This window comes from Electrophorus electricus, chromosome 8 (genome assembly GCF_041902795.1).
Source record: "Electrophorus electricus isolate QZ-2024a chromosome 8, ASM4190279v1, whole genome shotgun sequence".
NCBI lineage: Eukaryota > Metazoa > Chordata > Actinopteri > Gymnotiformes > Gymnotidae > Electrophorus > Electrophorus electricus.
In genome coordinates this window covers 27,475,890-27,493,018 of record NC_137504.1, presented here as the reverse complement: position 1 = coordinate 27,493,018, position 17,129 = coordinate 27,475,890, and the positions used below count along the sequence as shown (strand labels likewise).

The following is a 17,129-nucleotide window of genomic DNA, read 5'->3' as shown; positions in this document are numbered from 1 at the left end:
CATCTGCTTGTTTGAGTGGTTATTTAAATCTGTATTAAGTCTATTTTTATGGGTTCCTTTTTAAGGTCCTCTTAAGAGTCACCACATGAATGCTCATCATTCCTTTCACTCAGCCATCACTCCAAAAGTACAGACTATATCTGCACAGTATTCAGGTTCCATAGCCAAGTGTACACCACCTTTAATGTGGATGAATCTACACTGCCACGTGTTCTTGAGAAATACTACACCCCTCTATATGGTTAGAAAGTCTCTTGAAAGTGGAGAATGTGAGTGAGGAAGGGATGCAGTAAGTGAGTGAGGAAGGGGAGAGTGAGGAGGGGACTGAGAAAGTGAGTGAAGAAGGGAATGTATGCCTGTCAGCCTGCATGACTTCCCCCAGCTGCTTTGGTTATTGGCAGGTGAGCTCATCCATCTAAATATAACCCATTAGCTTTACAGTGCAGTGCCTGTGTAGTGACATAACCACAATTCAACCAAGCAACCCATCTGACCACTGACATGTATTGTCATACTACTTTATGTACAATAAGAGATAAGACAAGTTACTGCATAACATATACATGGACATTTGTGTATGTGGATGAATTAGGCAAGTGGAAACAGGCAAGACTGGAGACTGTGATTCATAATGTCACATTACAGTAATCTTCAGTTCAGTGCTGTGCAGTTAAAGCTGTGTGTAGTTCATCTGTGTGTGGTCCAACTGTGTTCAGTTTAGCTATGTTCAGTTCATCTGTTCAGTTCAGCTGTGTGCAGTTCAACTGTGTGTGTTTCAGTTGTGTTCAGTTCAGTTGTGTGCAGTTCAACTGTCTTCAGTTCATCTGTTCAGTTCAACTGTCTTCAGTTCATCTGTTCAGTTAAACTTTGTGCAGTTCAGTTGTGTTCAATTAAGCTTTATGCAGTTCAACTGTGTTTAGTTCAGCTGTCTTCCGCTGTCAGTTCAGTTATGTGTAGAGCCTCTGCTTCATGCTCCACTTCCTTTGAAAATGTTTCATGTCATCGCATATTATAGTCCACTTGGTAAAGGCACTGCAGATATAATGGATCAAAAGGCCAATGCCTTAGAACTTTCATTAGTTATTTTTCCCCCTCATTAGCTTGGCTGTTTGTGTCATTAGTCTTTCACATGTTAAGAGGGCAAGGACACACTGCCTAAGAAATCAACCAACCAACCAACCAACCAACCAACCAACCAATCAATCAATCAATCAATCAATCAATCAATCAATCAATCAATATTGGCTATATAATAATTATTTAATAGCTGCTAAACAACTGATAGGGTCATACACTTTAGGACCCTCCATGATATATACAGCACAATGGTTTTATAGTACATGGTAAAAACTACTAAAACAATTTGTATATTATCATAGATATATAAATATTTATTGCCATTGATTAGTACAATGAAATTCAATGTGTGACTGCCCAAATTATATTTATGCTATAAAAATATAAATAGGTTTGGTGAGTGAGGAGCTGCGGCATCTAGATGCACCATTGTCTTTATCATAGATATCTGAATAACAAACCACCCTGCAAAATTGAATATATTATCTCCTCTAGAGTTTAATTTAATCCAGTTTAAATGTGCAGATAACGTTATTAATAGTCTCTATTAATGGAAAGACTTTAACACAGTGTCAGTGTGTAGAAACTGTGTGTCTTTTGATGGCATTAAATCAAAACTATAAAATAATACTTTTGTAAACAAAGGTTTGCTATATTTTGCCGTGTGACTTGTAGCAGTGCAATATAGCCATCTTAACATGCCCATTCAGGGTTCTGGAATGTTTTTGTCGAGAGCCAAGGGATATGTTTGGAGACTGTGGGTTTTCCCCTTTAGGGTCTAATGTGACCTTCGCACCTGGTGACCAAGCTACAGAGCCAGTTGTCCTGCTCCCATTTTGGCTCTGTGACTCACTTGCTGCCCTGAGAGCCATTTAATTATAGGCATTGCACCATTCTGGAAGGAGAGTGATGAGAGAGGAACAAGGGAGAGATTGAGATAGGAAGGTAAAGATATCACCCTGGCATGCCAGTCTTATATGCTAATGCTAATGTCGAATGATTTGTGTTCTCTGCAGAGGGAATGGGACAGAAACAGGACAAAGTCCCAGCAAAAGAAGGGGTTTCCACCAACAGAGGAGATGACCATGAGATGCTAAACCAGAGTGAGGAAGAAGAGGAGGCCCAGTCTGTACTTAGCAAAGAGGGCAGCAGCAAGAGCTCCGCAGAGTGTCTAACCTCCAGCTTCACCACAGCAGAACAGGAGCAAATACAAGCGCATAACTCCTTGCAGGAGGGCTATTCTGTCCAGAAATCGATGACATATTTTGATAACAACAATTGTAAGGACTCACCCAACCAGGACCAGAATGTTTTTCACTTGACAACAGATCCAGGACTGACACCAGCTCAAGGATTGAGAAGCTTGCAGTCAAAATCCTTCGCTAAGGACAGCACTGACCTAGAGAACTTTATTCCATTTAGCACAACGGAACAGCAACAGGCTGACAGTGCAAAAGGAATGACTAACAAAACCCTATCTCAGCCCCAAAATACCCTGAACTTGCCTGGAATTTCTTGCCCAACTGATACAACAGAGGATGACTTTGTGCTTCTTGAGACTGATGATATCTGGTTCCTATCACCCAGTCAGCGTGGGAGCATGACCCGGGAGCAGAGATCACTAGACAACATGAAGGATTCAAAATGTGAGGGAGACGCCTGTCTCCCTGCACCAGGCATGAACATATCCAAGAACCAAAAGCGCAATTCAGGCAAAGGTAAGGACAAAACATTGTACGTTTCTGCTCATGTACCTGAATTAGCTCAGAAAGGATACTCAAGTAAGTATAGCTCTTCCCAACAAGGCACTCATTCACTGCTTGATTCATGCTTCCCTGACTCTGAAGTTGTTACAGACCCCACTGGTTCAGACAATGTCCTGGTCCAACTGAAGACTGAAGAGGACTTTGAGCCAAAGGAGCTGAGCACATTCCACATGGACTTGAATCAAAATGATACTTTGACTGATTCCTATAGCATGGCATCTAGCAACCAGGTCATAACCACACTCAAACATGGGAAGCAGGCATCAGCGCTTATGGAAAAGCACTCAGCAATTGTGCCGTCTGGGAATCTTGCCGAGCTGAGGGCTAAAAACATCCCAGCCACAGTGGAACCTCACATAGCCAAAGTGGGAGTGTCTGAGGCTCTATCACTGTGTGTGAATAAAAACCGTGGACCTGGTTATCAAACAGATCTTCATTCTCCTGCAGAAGAGAGTAAGATGACCCTGACTGCGGTTCAAGCTGAAGCAAGCAACAGTTCACCATTGGATGAACTTGAGGATACCTGTGGTAGTTCCTTCCCAGGTGACAGGGAGACACAGTCAGCCTCCATGCATCGAGAAAAAGAGCCTCTTGATTTCACTGGTGTGATCACCCTGCCAGCCCAGATTCATACATTACCTGAGAAACAGGCAAGGGAGTCATCTGATGCGTCCCATTTATTTGTCCCCCACACTGAGATACAGAGCATAATCTCAGACCTGTTCGTGGCTGACACTCTGACAGAACAAACACCTAACGTTAAAGGACCACCACCACCAGTTGCGAAGAAGCCCAAGAATCCTTTCAGTAAAGTCGTAGCGACCAAGGCTTCACGTGCTGTAGAAGGGCCTCAACAATATTCTGACCTCCTGCTGCAAAACATCAAAATGGGCAGAAGAGAAGCAGCATTAGAATCCGTCACTAAGGACTTTCACACGTTCCCACCAGGTCTCCACATGTTGTCCTTCTGCCCAGACATACCAGAAGCCTCGTCCTCCATGTGTGTGTCAGAAGATTATGATCTGGAAGCAGATGTTCCCAGAAGTTGTCCGGATTTGCACGGTGAACGAATCATGCCTGATATGGACCTCTGGACACAAACTGCTGACTTTCATCCTGAAAAAGAACCAGGAAGACTGGACATATCTCAGGTGAGACACATATTAGAAAAAAAGGCAAAAATAAAGGGTCCTCCCCCGCCAGTACCAAAGAAACCTCCAAATCCATTTGTTCCCACAATGACAGAGAAGGCTGTGCCAACCACAGACACAAGTGAGAAATGTGATTATGAACCATACTTGACCAGAATTATGGATGAAGAGGAACTCAAACTGACCTCAATCACAAACAGAGACACTTACAGCAGTCTAAACAGTGACTCTTGCACTTTAGATGAAAATGACTTAACCAGATTCAGACCTGTCTCTGAACTCATTAAGGAAACCAACCAGATGCAGGAGAAAAGGATACACAGAGGCAACAAAGCAAATGTAACGGAATACAAAGCTAACCATGGAAACCAGAGTGATAAAGTAATGAACATGAAGAAAACCTTTGATGTTACAAAACCTGATCCATCTCGTATGGAAAGGAGGCTGTCACCAAAGAAAGGTTAGTCCAACCATTGCTTGGTGTTTCTGCTTGATAATTAATATGGTTGTTCTGTATGACTGATTCTGATTATAGGAATATCTTAAGCCTGAAATACACATTATTTTAAAACAGGGCTATATAAAGGCTTATCGCAAACCTGAAACTCACCCTCTATGTAAGTCTGTTTCAAAAACTATTCTGTGGGAATCCCTTGCGTATAAATTATGTTCACTCCCAGAATTCGCCAGCTTTTAAATTGATAGCCAGCGACTGTTCTATGGCTATCGATTCTGAGAAACATTCTTATACAACAAACATTCGGAGGTGCTGTGGATGGCTGGACCTTTCAAATATACCAGTTATAACATGCAACATTTAATTGTCCTGTGGGTCTGAAGTGAATTTTGGGGTTCCGACTCGCTGACTAGTGTTGTGGTTTGCATCACTTGATGGTTATTTAGTAGGAGGGGAGGGGAGTAGCAGGGAAAAGGGCGTTGCTCTATTTCATTCAGATAAAGAAAGGGGGTAAAGCTTTGTGGCTAACGGCAATCGATTTAGGGATTTACGTCTAAAGGGGAAATATTAATGTTTTGAAATTAACACCTGGGAACAAATAACAGTGTTATAAAAGGTAAGAAAAATCACTCCATCATTTTGCGTTTCTTCTGACAATTCTGCAGCCGTGCTCCTACGGCAATGCTAGCTCGTTTTCAGCAGGCACCAGTGATTTACAATGTATGGACACGGGTATCTTCAGCCACAATTAAGCGCCAAGCTTGCCATTAATATAGATCTTAAGTATCAGAATTTGCGGTTGCGTAAGACCATGCAGCGGTTGTAAATTGTGCGTTTTCTGCGCACGCTGGGCTTCGTTACCACAAAATCCCGTAATAGACAGCTAAAAGTTGTCCGTTTACTCGTGCTGGGCACCGTAGCGGCGTTAGCCAGCTTTCTAACACTGAATCAAAGAAAAGCACCGAAATTTCTGTAGTGTCAGATAACTAGCTAGGTTAGCTAGGTAGCGAGCTAGCTAACGTTTGGGCACTGATAAATACGGCATATCGCCACGCTGATTATCTTAGGTACACAAATTCTTCCAGTCCACCTATCCTTTTTTTTTTTTAATCTAAAGTAATTTGCACATCCATTCATTTGTTCTTAGTCTATAGCTAGCTATCCTAGCTAGCAGTCATTTCCACAGCACGCACTTATACAACAGGCAGCCTCTGGACTTCATTCATTCTTTTAAATCTTAATTTTCGGTTTTCGCCTTGTAACCTGCACCACCATCTTGAATATGATGCTTCCCAGTGTATATTTACGATACCGCATTATGGTATCTCAAATTTCTCTGTTAAACTGGGGATTTGCAGTTTTTGCCGGGATGCGCGTCACTGTTCAGTTGCCATCAGGAAAGGCGGCGGAGAGCATCTGCTGGTTACACCGCCAACCAAAGCCACAGAAATGACCTACTTCGAGGCTTTTCCCACTGGTAGCACAATAGTAGAGTGGTCAGTATGTTAGATCATAATGTACTCTATTAACGAATATTTGCAAATGTACATATTCAGAAAACTGTATATGTGGGCCTAGAATCTAATATTATTCGAGCAAGAAGGCTTAGGAAATAGCTAAGCTAGGTAATTGTCACAGGGAGCGTGGTTCGGGCGCTTATTCGAGAAACCGTGTAGCTACATTATTTAACTACATGTCTGTTACTAATAATTACACAGTGACACTTACTACTATGGGATGCGGTATTGCATAGGCATCGAAATAGATGTGGACTTGGGTTAGGGAAATATTTTTTCTTTAATATGAGCAGCAAAAACAAATTTCTGGGATTTATTTATTTAGTAGCCTGCTGCTGGTCTCTTTAAATTGAATTAAATATGCATTCAGCGCAGGTTTGTAGCATGATGATGCCCTTCAAAATTGGATTTATATTGAATCATTTTACTGCAAGGTGTTTAAGGTGGATATTAGTCTTGGGTCATGTATCGGCGAGTGTTCTGAACAACCTAGTAGTGATACGGGTTGTGACGTCACTTACTGCACTCCTCTGAGTCTTTTTTTTCACGACGTCACTAGAATTACGTCATGATGGAGTGTGAATTCGGGTTCTGCTAATGATGGCTCTGAAGGTTAGTTTCACTTAGAGCTGAGCGTGGTCATACACTCCGTTGCAAAGAACAGCGTCGCTATTTGATAAGCCAATTAGTGTTTCTGTTTTTTCTCTTGCTGGAGTTTAAAGGCATCAGTTTCCAAAGTGTACAGTCTGCTCTTTCCCACGTGTTTAAGGTGCAGTCAGAGTAACAGATCTGCACTCTGGGCTCATCACGTGAAGCTGGCCGAACAATTTAAAGGGGAGGGGAGAGACATCTCTGATTATTCAGAGCAGACTACTTCAGTGCAGATTGCTGTTAACAGTGATCAGTTCTTTGCAGTACATAACGCAGAAACCTAAGATTTGTCAGGTTGTGATATGATGCCCCGTCATGTGTCATATCACCTGCAGAACGGTCTACAAGGAGATATTGGGTTGCACAGACAACACAGTCTGCAAGCTGTAACTAGATTGTAACAAGGAAGTCTTCATTAAGATGCAGTTGGCATAGTACTAAATTTAAATGAATGCATGAATTTCATCAGTGGTGGCCAAGGCCCAAATTTCATTTATGATTAGTGGTTAATTAAGGTTGGGCTAACTGGGCAGTTCTGCTACTTGCTGTCCTGTTTTTGGGGGGGTTTTTTTAAACTGCTGTCAGTACTAATAGTTTAAGGTATTGGATATTATTCTTGTGCTGTTTATAAGAGTATTGCTAAAATGTCTCAGATATTTTATCTGGAGTACAGTGAAGTATGGTGGCGTTTTGTTGATTTCCAGTTTAGCTTTCTGTCAGTCAGCATTCCCTCCCCTTAATACTAAGCCAGAAGAAGTAGCGCTGTGATTCTTTGCCCTAAACCCCCCTTTCCTCTGCACGCTGTGCCTCTTCAGACATGATTAGGCGAGTGGTTCGGCAGAGTAAGTTCCGCCATGTGTTCGGCCAGGCGGTGAAGAACGACCAATGCTATGATGACATCAGGGTGTCGCGGGTCACCTGGGACAGCGCCTTCTGTGCCGTCAACCCCAAGTTCGTCGCCATCATCATCGAGGCCAGTGGGGGTGGAGCTTTTCTCGTTCTCCCCCTACAGAAGGTAGATCAGGATGCAAAAGAGTAGCAAAACAAAAGCAGATTTATAAATGACCTTGGGTATGAGAAAGGTGCTATATAAATTTAAATTATTATTATAAATTATATTATTATATTCCAAAATGGAATGTAAACCAAAATTAACACTCAGATAGGTAAATAAAGGAAAAACAATCTACAATTGCCAACGGTTTTAAGTGTGAATTTAGAAGCAGGCAATGCTTTTAGACAGGTGAAGGAATACTGCCCACAATTACACTGGGCAACAAAATTTGAACTTGTTTCACAAGCTAAAATAGATGGGTGTTATAGTACTTTTTATGCTGAATTTGAATCTGTTCTTTAGAATTTTCTGTCACATATGCTCTTTAAGTTACAAAGCAGTTAGGTTTCACATTAGATATATATTACTCATTTATAAATAAGGCAGTTATTACACTTGAGATATGTCCACAATTACTTCTGAAATATACAGAGTATGATTTTTTCCTATACTTGGCCTCAGGATCTTCCAGCAGCAGTCTTCCAGCATAGAAGGGCTCCACTTTCCTTACCGCTTTTACATACTATATATAATGACATACAAGTGGAGTAAAAAAAAATTAATGGGCAATAGAGAAATACTAAAAACATGCTTGGATTCAGTGTGCAGAAATACACAGTAAACAGGTCTTTGGTTTTACAGGATGCATAATCTGTTGACCAGTGTAATCAGTGTGTTTTAACGTATGCTGACCTTAGATAATCAGTATTTTAATGTGAGCAGAGCTTAGATATTCATCAGAAAGCAGTGCTTTGGAAGTGCCTTGTCTGTAATTAGTTATTAACAGATGCATAGTGTGTATCAGTGTCACCTTCTTCATTTATAAAAATATGGATGATAATGTTATTACATTTTCATAATTATTATAATTTTGATAATGACCACCCATTAAAGTGCTGTTGACAGCAAAAAAAAAATCTCTGGAAAAATAGAAAAAACAGCACTAAACCACTAATAAACTACTAAAATTCCATTACTGAAAATTTCTCTTTGGAGGATCAGTAGTAACAGAAAAGGAGTTAAAAGGCAGTACAACATCTACTGTTTGCAGAGCTTTACCGCGCTTTTTTCTGCATGTAGAATGTTGTGATTCTGAAGTGCTCTAACTCGGTTTTCCTTGTGTAGACTGGGCGTATTGACAAAGCCTACCCTACTGTGTGCGGCCACACTGGCCCTGTGCTGGACATCGACTGGTGTCCACACAACGACCACGTCATCGCTAGCGGTTCTGAAGACTGCACTGTAATGGTACGGACACGCATCATAATGGAACACATGAAATGTTTTAGTAAGACACAAACACTGAACTTACAAAGTAAACAAAGTTGAAATGCCGCTGCACTTTTGCAATCCATTTTAGGTCTGGCAGATTCCTGAGAACGGGCTTGTCGCAGCTCTCTCTGAGCCCGTTGTGGTGCTAGAGGGGCACTCGAAGCGGGTGGGCATCGTCACGTGGCACCCCACAGCCCGCAACGTCCTCCTGAGTGCAGGTAGGACGTCTCTGAGCACCCAGCAGCAAATACACATCACAGGAGCGTCAGGCACCGTCAAGCTGAGCCATTCCTCCAGGAGTTAGGGCCAGGCACTCTGCAAGGGGTCACGGATAAGGAGGGAAATTCACAGACACGGGAGTCTGAGTGTCAGTATAGCAGTACTAATTCCCTTATGAATTTGCTTGGAGAAATAAGTCGGTATAATCTGCCGATTAGCCTGGGACATCCAGAGTGTTTTAAACAATACGTATATGGAGCAAGGGGAGTGTGCAGTGAACCTGACAGTGAAAATTAATTCGATTGAAACTGTAAGTAAGTAGACCATGAAAACCGTGAGATTTTTGTGGTTTGGGGTTTTGAAATTACATGTGATTAAGTTGGTTTTGGATAGAACTAGATGTAATGGATATGTTTATTTTGGAGTTTATACTAGCATCTTCAATACTGAAATTAAATTTAGGGCTGTATCTTATGGGCAGCATATTACTGTGATGATATTGCTACATATTGTGGTTACGATATGCCTTGTAGTGTATGAACAACACATCAGTGAGACCATGGCAGGATAAATGCACTGTACTATCCAAAATGATTTATTTCCTGGATGATGCAAATGCAGTGATTCATCAAAACACCCACAGAAAGATCATCCTGATAGTCTGATTGGTCAAATCACCAACAAAACACTCATCTGCAATATCTCAGATTGGTGGAGAAGAATAGAATAGATTTTAATTATATGGTGTGGTACAAAACCCACAGAAAATAATTTAAAACTCTGACAGCCACGTACGATCACTGTATTTTTTAAAGAGTCACAGTGGACGTAAAAAGGCCTGCTTTTGCAGTGTCCCTGCAGAGCACATGCCATAGTATCACAGATTCAAGAAACATTTCATTCAACACTCAATGTTTATGAGGTGTACTGCACATCACTCCTGTGTTGTGCTGTGGGCTTCAAAGAGACATCAGTGAAAGTCAGCAGTAGTGCCAGTGACAATTTGTTATTTATTTAAATGGAACTTTGCTTGGCACTTTGCTGTTAGAAATACCAGAAGTCCATTAAAAATATTTATCATTATAATGTTTGTGGTGAAATTATTTAAATGTGAATTAGTGCTTTTTAAACATTCTGGTGTATTTTAATAATGCTGTTACAATCAGTGTAATTTTGATGTATTATCACTGATGTACTGAGGGGAAATATATAAATGTATTCCTAATCAGAATTCACACAAATAAGAAGTGTTGTGATTTGTTGGAGGGTTCGTTATATCAGTACTGCTGATAAGGCCAGTCTGGAGATAACAGTTAACATATATTGTTCATCCCTGTTTAAATGTATTGTTTTTTTTTCAGTTGAATGTCATTCACTCTATAAAGATGGATGAGCTATGTTATAATAGCAACTGGTCTTTCTAACCTCATTCAGGTTGTGATAATGTTATAATCATCTGGAATGTGGGCACGGGTGAAGCGCTCATCACCCTGGATGACATCCACCCGGACGTCATCTACAGTGCCTGCTGGAACCGCAATGGTACCCTCATCTGCACAGCCTGCAAGGACAAGAAGGTCCGCGTCATTGACCCACGCAAGGACAAGGTCATCGCTGTGAGTAGCTCCTGTTGCAGAGAGAGCTAATATTGCTAGGGGATGCTTTTGGTTAGGGGATGCTTCCGGTTACGGGATGCTTCCGGTGAACAATTGGAATGGTAAGCAGGTGCAGGTTACTCAGAAGTGCTTGAAAAAGTATATGTTCTAGTACTGAGAGAAGATAAACTAGTCAATCTTTAGCCTTCCAGATGAGTTCTGAAGTGATCAGAGGACCTCTGACATAATCAGACATGTTTGATATTAATGACTCAAAAGGATCTGCAGCGTAAGAAGGTCACTGAATGATGAGAGAGCTAGAATAATAAAAATGACAAAGAGATGCACTGGTACATTGTGTGTCCAGTGGTTTACAGAGATGGAAAACACTTGCAAATGCACTAGTGTCTCTATAATGTCTCCTGTAAGAATGATCACAGTCTGCGTTTTTTATCCTATGTGTCCTGTCTGTTTACATAAATGCACAAAGATTCACAAGATGCAAAACATCCACCTCCATCATTGGTTTTTGTTAACGGAATTCCGTTGAATCTATTGTGATTTGTGATTTTGAGGCTATTCATAGCCTATGCTAAAATGAAATTAGTTGTGTGTGTGATGCCCCTTCTTTACCTGATTGCCTAGTGTATGCACTCTTACAAAATAAAGACAAGGCATTCAACACAAAGTGACGTGTGAGGCAGCTCTGCAGAGTGAGGACCATGTCCCCTGTGCTGCCCTCTCAGATCTCTGCTCTACCTTTTACAGGAGAAAGACAAGGCCCACGAAGGAGCACGACCCATGAGGGCCATCTTCCTTGCCAATGGCAACATCTTCACCACGGGTTTCAGCCGCATGAGCGAGAGGCAGTTGGCTCTGTGGAACCCGGTAAAGCCCTGATGTGTTTTACAGCCTAGCACAGGCGGTTAGAGCAGCCTACTGAGGATAGTTCCCACTCTGTGATCCTGATTGGTTCAGACAGGAGCTTAGTTTAGGATTGTACCCATGCTTCTCTCATTACACTTGATTGTCTTTTGGAGCAACGTGGCTGAATTCTGAAATTCTGATATAGCTCTGTGAGTAGCCCTATAAATAATACTCTCCAGAGCTTTAAAAGCAATATATTGCTAAGGTAGTGACAATGTGTCTTAGATTAGAATTTCTCTTTAAATTATTGAAAAGCTTTCTTAAAAGTAATGACAATTTTAATTTGCAGAAGAACATGGATGACCCGATCTCTGTGCACGAGATGGACACCAGTAATGGCGTGCTGCTTCCTTTCTATGACCCTGACACTAATATAGTCTACCTATGTGGAAAGGTAAGGACAGCATAGTCCATGTGAGTCTGAGAGACTCACACATCACACACTGTGCCACACTGTGCACCTGACTCTCAGAGCTCTGAGTGACCAGGGTGTGAGGGTGGGGCACAATGAGGACACATCAAGATGAGTGCTTCTTTCACGCCTGAAACAGACAAGCAGTTGAGCATTGTTTGTGGATGCTGTTTGGCTAAAGATTGTGTGGGTGTAAATTTGCCTCCTGCCAGTTTGTGGATAAAAACTTTGCTGATCTCTGCATGGGGTTAAAACATTTTTTTAATTCCATTTTTAAGTTCACCCAATATCACACCAGTCCCCAGAAATTAACCTTCAATAAAGCATAGACTAACCTCTCTGCTACTGAATCAGGCAGTCAGTGTACCTGAAAATCAGATGTCTAGCTCCCTGTTTCTGTCTGGAGGTGTGTAAAACCTTTTTCTTCACCCAGGGCGACAGCAGTATTCGCTACTTTGAGATCACGGATGAAGCCCCATATGTCCATTACCTCAACACCTTCTCCAGCAAAGAACCACAGAGGGGAGTGGGCTACATGCCCAAACAGGGCCTAGATGTCAATAAGTGTGAGATAGCAAGGTAGGTAGCAACAAGCTGACACACTGGTTTACACCCAAACCCTAAACCTCTGTGGTTGAGAACTGTTACTGGAATAGTCTTTCCTTTGAACAGGAGTCCTTCTGTACTTGGGCCGATTTGCGTGAAGACTGTGATGCAGGATACAGATTTCAAAGTACAAAAAAAAATTGCTTTGTGCTCCCACTAGAGGGAGACATCAAACTTCTGACTTCAGTCAGATCTTATGGGCTTTTGTAGTCTGAGTACCTTTTACCTTAGTGTAGCGGACGTAGTGAGTGTTTGATGACTGTTGAATGCTAAATAAGACATAACTCTGTAAATAGCTCCATAAATCTAAATAATTTTGAGCAACATTCAGTCAGTAGAACCCATAGTAAATATCACATAGTCAACACTACAATTATTTATAAGACAATAACTTGACTTTTTTTTATACCAATATTAAGTGACTTGGAATGAAAATGACCTACGATTTGTTGTGATTGGAAATGAGAATGGTCTATGATTGGGTGTGACTGGAAATGAAACCCTTTCTGTATTTACAGGTTTTATAAACTTCATGAGAGGAAGTGTGAGCCAATTATCATGACTGTTCCAAGAAAGGTATTAATGATTTTAACTATTTTATACTAGAATTACACTAAAATTAGTGTTCTTATTCTATTATCAATGCAGCATAAACAGAATAGATATATCACAAAGTTCCCTAGGTTTTCAAATATACTGTTATACAGTTGTCATGCTTAAACTACAGTTTGGGTTCTCACAACATTCAGTTGAAAATCTGAAGTTGCTGATGTTCATACAGAGTTGTATTGTGTGCTTACTATTGTATCTTTGGATGTTTTTGTTGTGTTCCCTAGAATTCATTCCATGTAGTCAGCAGGAAAGCAGTGTTACTATTATTATTTTTATTTATTTATTTATTTTTTAACCATTAGGTTTGTCACATGCACATTAGTCTTTAAAAAATGTATACAGTGTTACATTACACTGATGACAATAAGAAAAGTTTTAAAAAATTGTGGGAAAAAACCCAAATATATAAATATTATATAGGACTGCATAACATCAGCCAAATACAACATTGTGATTATATTACTATATATTGCAATGGCAGTATGCTTTGCAATGTCTATTAAAAATATACTGTATATAACACAATATAATATATTGGCCAGATAAATTGGACAGAATTGGATAAAGATTGGACGGGATTGGTTAGAGTGACAGGATTGCTCAGAGATTGGATGGGATTGGTAAAAGATTGGACAGAATTTGGTCAGAAATGCTTTTTTTTAGCATTTGCATACTGTGGCATTTTTCATCATCAGTATTCCAAAAGCCATTACTGCAATTGTGATTAAAAAGCCACTGAACACAACACATGGATTGAGCTTGATTTAGATCCACTTCTCCGTTGTTCGACCCCTGTAGTCGGATTTATTCCAGGATGACCTGTACCCGGACACGGCTGGTCCGGACTGTGCCCTAGAAGCAGAGGAGTGGTTTGAAGGCAAGAACGGTGAACCCATCCTGATCTCACTCAAACATGGTTATGTCCCTGGCAAGAACCGCGACCTCAAAGTAGTCAAGAAGAATGTTCTGGACCACAAGGTGCCACAGAAAGTGGAGGAGACATCAGCTCCCCAGAAACCAGCTTCTCCTCAGTTCACTAGAGTAAGTACTGCATCTCAGCATCATACAGCATCACCTATTTGTTGCAAGAGTAACAAATATGCTTTGAATTTCAACATCCCTTTAAATTTGGTAAACCGGTCACCTGAAACCCTGTTACATTTTCTCCCATTTTAGACCAACTTATATGTAATCAACACAGGAATGTCTATGGTACAGTGAAGTGTCTGGTAAATGCAGTCTGTGTCCTAAGAAGACCTCATTTCTTTCCCTTTCCCAGAAGAATGAAATCAAGCTGGAGGAGCTACTTCGAGAAGTCAAATCCCTCAGAGACCTGGTGACCCTTCAGGATAGGCGAATCGCCAAACTCGAAGAGCAGGTGGCCAAAGTGGCGATCTGAGACCATGCAGGGACTCGGGTCGCCATGTCAGTACAGAGGAAAAGATTCCAGCTGGGCAGGGGGCCAGTAACTGCCAGAAATTCATAATTCGACTCGACCATTCCGCTTGGTGTTTCTCGCAAAGATGACTTCAAGCAACATTCCAAGATGGACTGCTGCTTTCCCCTATCTTTCCCCACCATGCATTCGCTAGCGAAAGCAGATAAAAATTGCCATATTCGCTTTGTCTTGTGTGTTACCTTTTGATTGGTTGGGCTGATGGACGTTGATTTTATCTGATAACTATTTTAGATTTTTGCTAATGTTTTTTCTTACATTTTTGTTGTTGTAAAGTTGTGACGTTTGAATTTACACACCAACTGCCAAGGTACCCGATGGCAGTGTTTGTATGCGTCAGTATTGCTCTTTGTGCTGCCAAAAGTGAGGTGACCCGTGCACCTCATCACTCTGTTCTCTGGCTCTTCTTTCCTCATTTCCATTGGCTGTAGATAGAATAGCAGACAGACACATGAACTTTACACTTTTTACTATCTTTTTAAGCTTGCACAATGGGAAGGTTTGGGCCAGTTTTATGTACATCTTGGCTGGGTGGAGGTTATGGGTTCTGTTACCAGAGTCCATTGACACAAAGGGATCTCTGGCAAAAAGGATTTGTTTCAGAAAAGGAGCATGAACCGAGGATAGAAAGAAACTACCTGGCACAAAATAGACAGGCCTCTGGTGAAAGCAGTATCGAAGAGCATAGTAGTGGTGCCTAATCAGTAATCCCCCTTGTGGCTACAAGGAGAATTGCAGTAACATACACAAACTGCTACTCATTCACTCCCTCTGCACACTCAAGTAATACAGACAGTGGGTCCTTATTTCACACTCAACAGAAACAGGGTTTAGCAACAGGGTTTACTTGCTACGACAAATGCAGTACAGTTAGGGGATTTTGATATCTTTGTCAAGCTCTCCAATAGCAATAAAAGTAACAGGGTGTGAGGGGAAGCTTCCGGTTTTACTGCTGCTCTGAACCAGTTGGTTGGACAAGCTCTTCTCAGCCATAAATTAAATATGTTATAATATTAAAATTAAGTCATGACTTTATTTCCTTTACAGAAAACAAAAGCCTCGTACAGCTTTTGGGCCAGATATTACTGCCTGTTAGATCCCAAAAGCACAAGCCACTAATTACACTAATTACAAAATGTTTTTTTTTCCTCCCAGATAACAACTTATCCACTTGTGCAGAGAGTGGTATAGCTGCTTCATTTATTTAAAACACATGTTTTAAAAGCCTGCCGATATGTCCATGTGATCAACCTCTGGCGCTTTCGCACCATCCTAGTCACAACGTAGGGAAATCGCCCGATTTTTTGAATCTGCTCTCCGCCGAGCTGACGTTTGAACTTGGTCCCCATGACGCGGTGGCTAGCTGCCGGCCCTCACCGCTGTAAATGATCTGTAATCGTAGTGGTTCCTCTTCTTCGTGTATTATTGGTTTTAGCCTGGCCTCTCCAGTCTGCATGGAGATCGGCCAAAATGAATCTGAAACACTTATGTGTCCTTGTGCATGCATTCCAGGTTTCACCTAAACAAACGTCTACCCCACAATAAACCCTGTCGTTCAGATTTGGAGCTGCTTGGTTTGTTCTTGTTCACTGTGCATGACTTGCTTTTTTCCACTGCAAATATGAACAATCGTGCAGGAGACATTTTCCAGGTTAAGGTGGGGAAAGTAGCTTGCAAAAGATTTTTTATACTAGATAAACACTAACTTTCGATTTTGTTCCACCATAAATGTAGTGTTTAAAAATATGGATGTATCAAAAGGAATATATTAAATGCAGTGCAAATCATGGTAAGTATTGTTCAGCAGTAGCCCGCAGCTCCTACGGAGACACCCAGTTGACTTTAAGAGCAGCCCACAGTGCCAAGCAGCGAGGTTGCGCCCTTGTACAGCTGGTGGCGTATACAACAAAGTACACTGGAGTGAATCCATTAAACAAGCATTCTAGATTATAGCACCTCACATAAATATCTCATATATTTGTCTTGTTGACACAGAGGTCGTTTTAGTTTACCCTAGCACTTCATGTGGCTATTTTACAAGCACATTCTTAAGATTCAGACTGATGCAGACAGGTGTTTAGACGAGCTCACACGAACAATCCATAGCGGTTTAATAACTCCTTACATTTTTAGATCAAATAATTGATCGCCGTGTAATAAGAGGTCCGAGTGACCTTGCGTTGTCCCTTGACTCCTCTGTGTGCTGCAGATGACATTACTGTCTGCTCTTCCTGTAGGCATGCCGGCTTTCTTTCGTGTATCCTGCATGGAAGATTTATGTCTCCTTGGCCTCGCTCCGTTTGAAGCATTTCACATGCAGTTGGTTTTATGATTATGTTACTACGTTTCGTTAATCA

At 41.2% G+C, this 17,129-nt stretch overlaps 1 protein-coding gene across 4 annotated transcripts; it reads left to right on the top strand.

Moving 5' to 3' along the window:
- The first annotated feature begins 1,709 nt into the window (after positions 1–1,709).
- coro1cb (coronin, actin binding protein, 1Cb) lies at positions 1,710–16,338 on the top strand. 4 transcript variants are annotated; one of them, XM_027020046.3, is made up of 12 exons: positions 1,710–2,795; positions 2,925–4,454; positions 7,435–7,634; positions 8,799–8,921; positions 9,034–9,163; positions 10,599–10,780; positions 11,528–11,647; positions 11,976–12,080; positions 12,532–12,677; positions 13,223–13,280; positions 14,115–14,357; positions 14,596–16,338. In XM_027020046.3, the coding sequence occupies exons 1-12, from the start codon at positions 2,099–2,101 to the stop codon at positions 14,713–14,715; spliced, it is 3,654 nt and encodes a 1,217-aa protein (XP_026875847.2). In that variant the 5' UTR covers positions 1,710–2,098; the 3' UTR covers positions 14,716–16,338. The 4 variants fall into 4 exon arrangements, with proteins under 4 accessions (XP_026875847.2, XP_026875846.2, XP_026875848.1 ...); XM_027020045.3 differs by having other exon boundaries at positions 1,710–4,454; XM_027020047.3 differs by lacking the exons at positions 1,710–2,795; positions 2,925–4,454 and adding an exon at positions 4,915–5,067.
- The last annotated feature ends 791 nt before the right edge of the window (positions 16,339–17,129 follow it).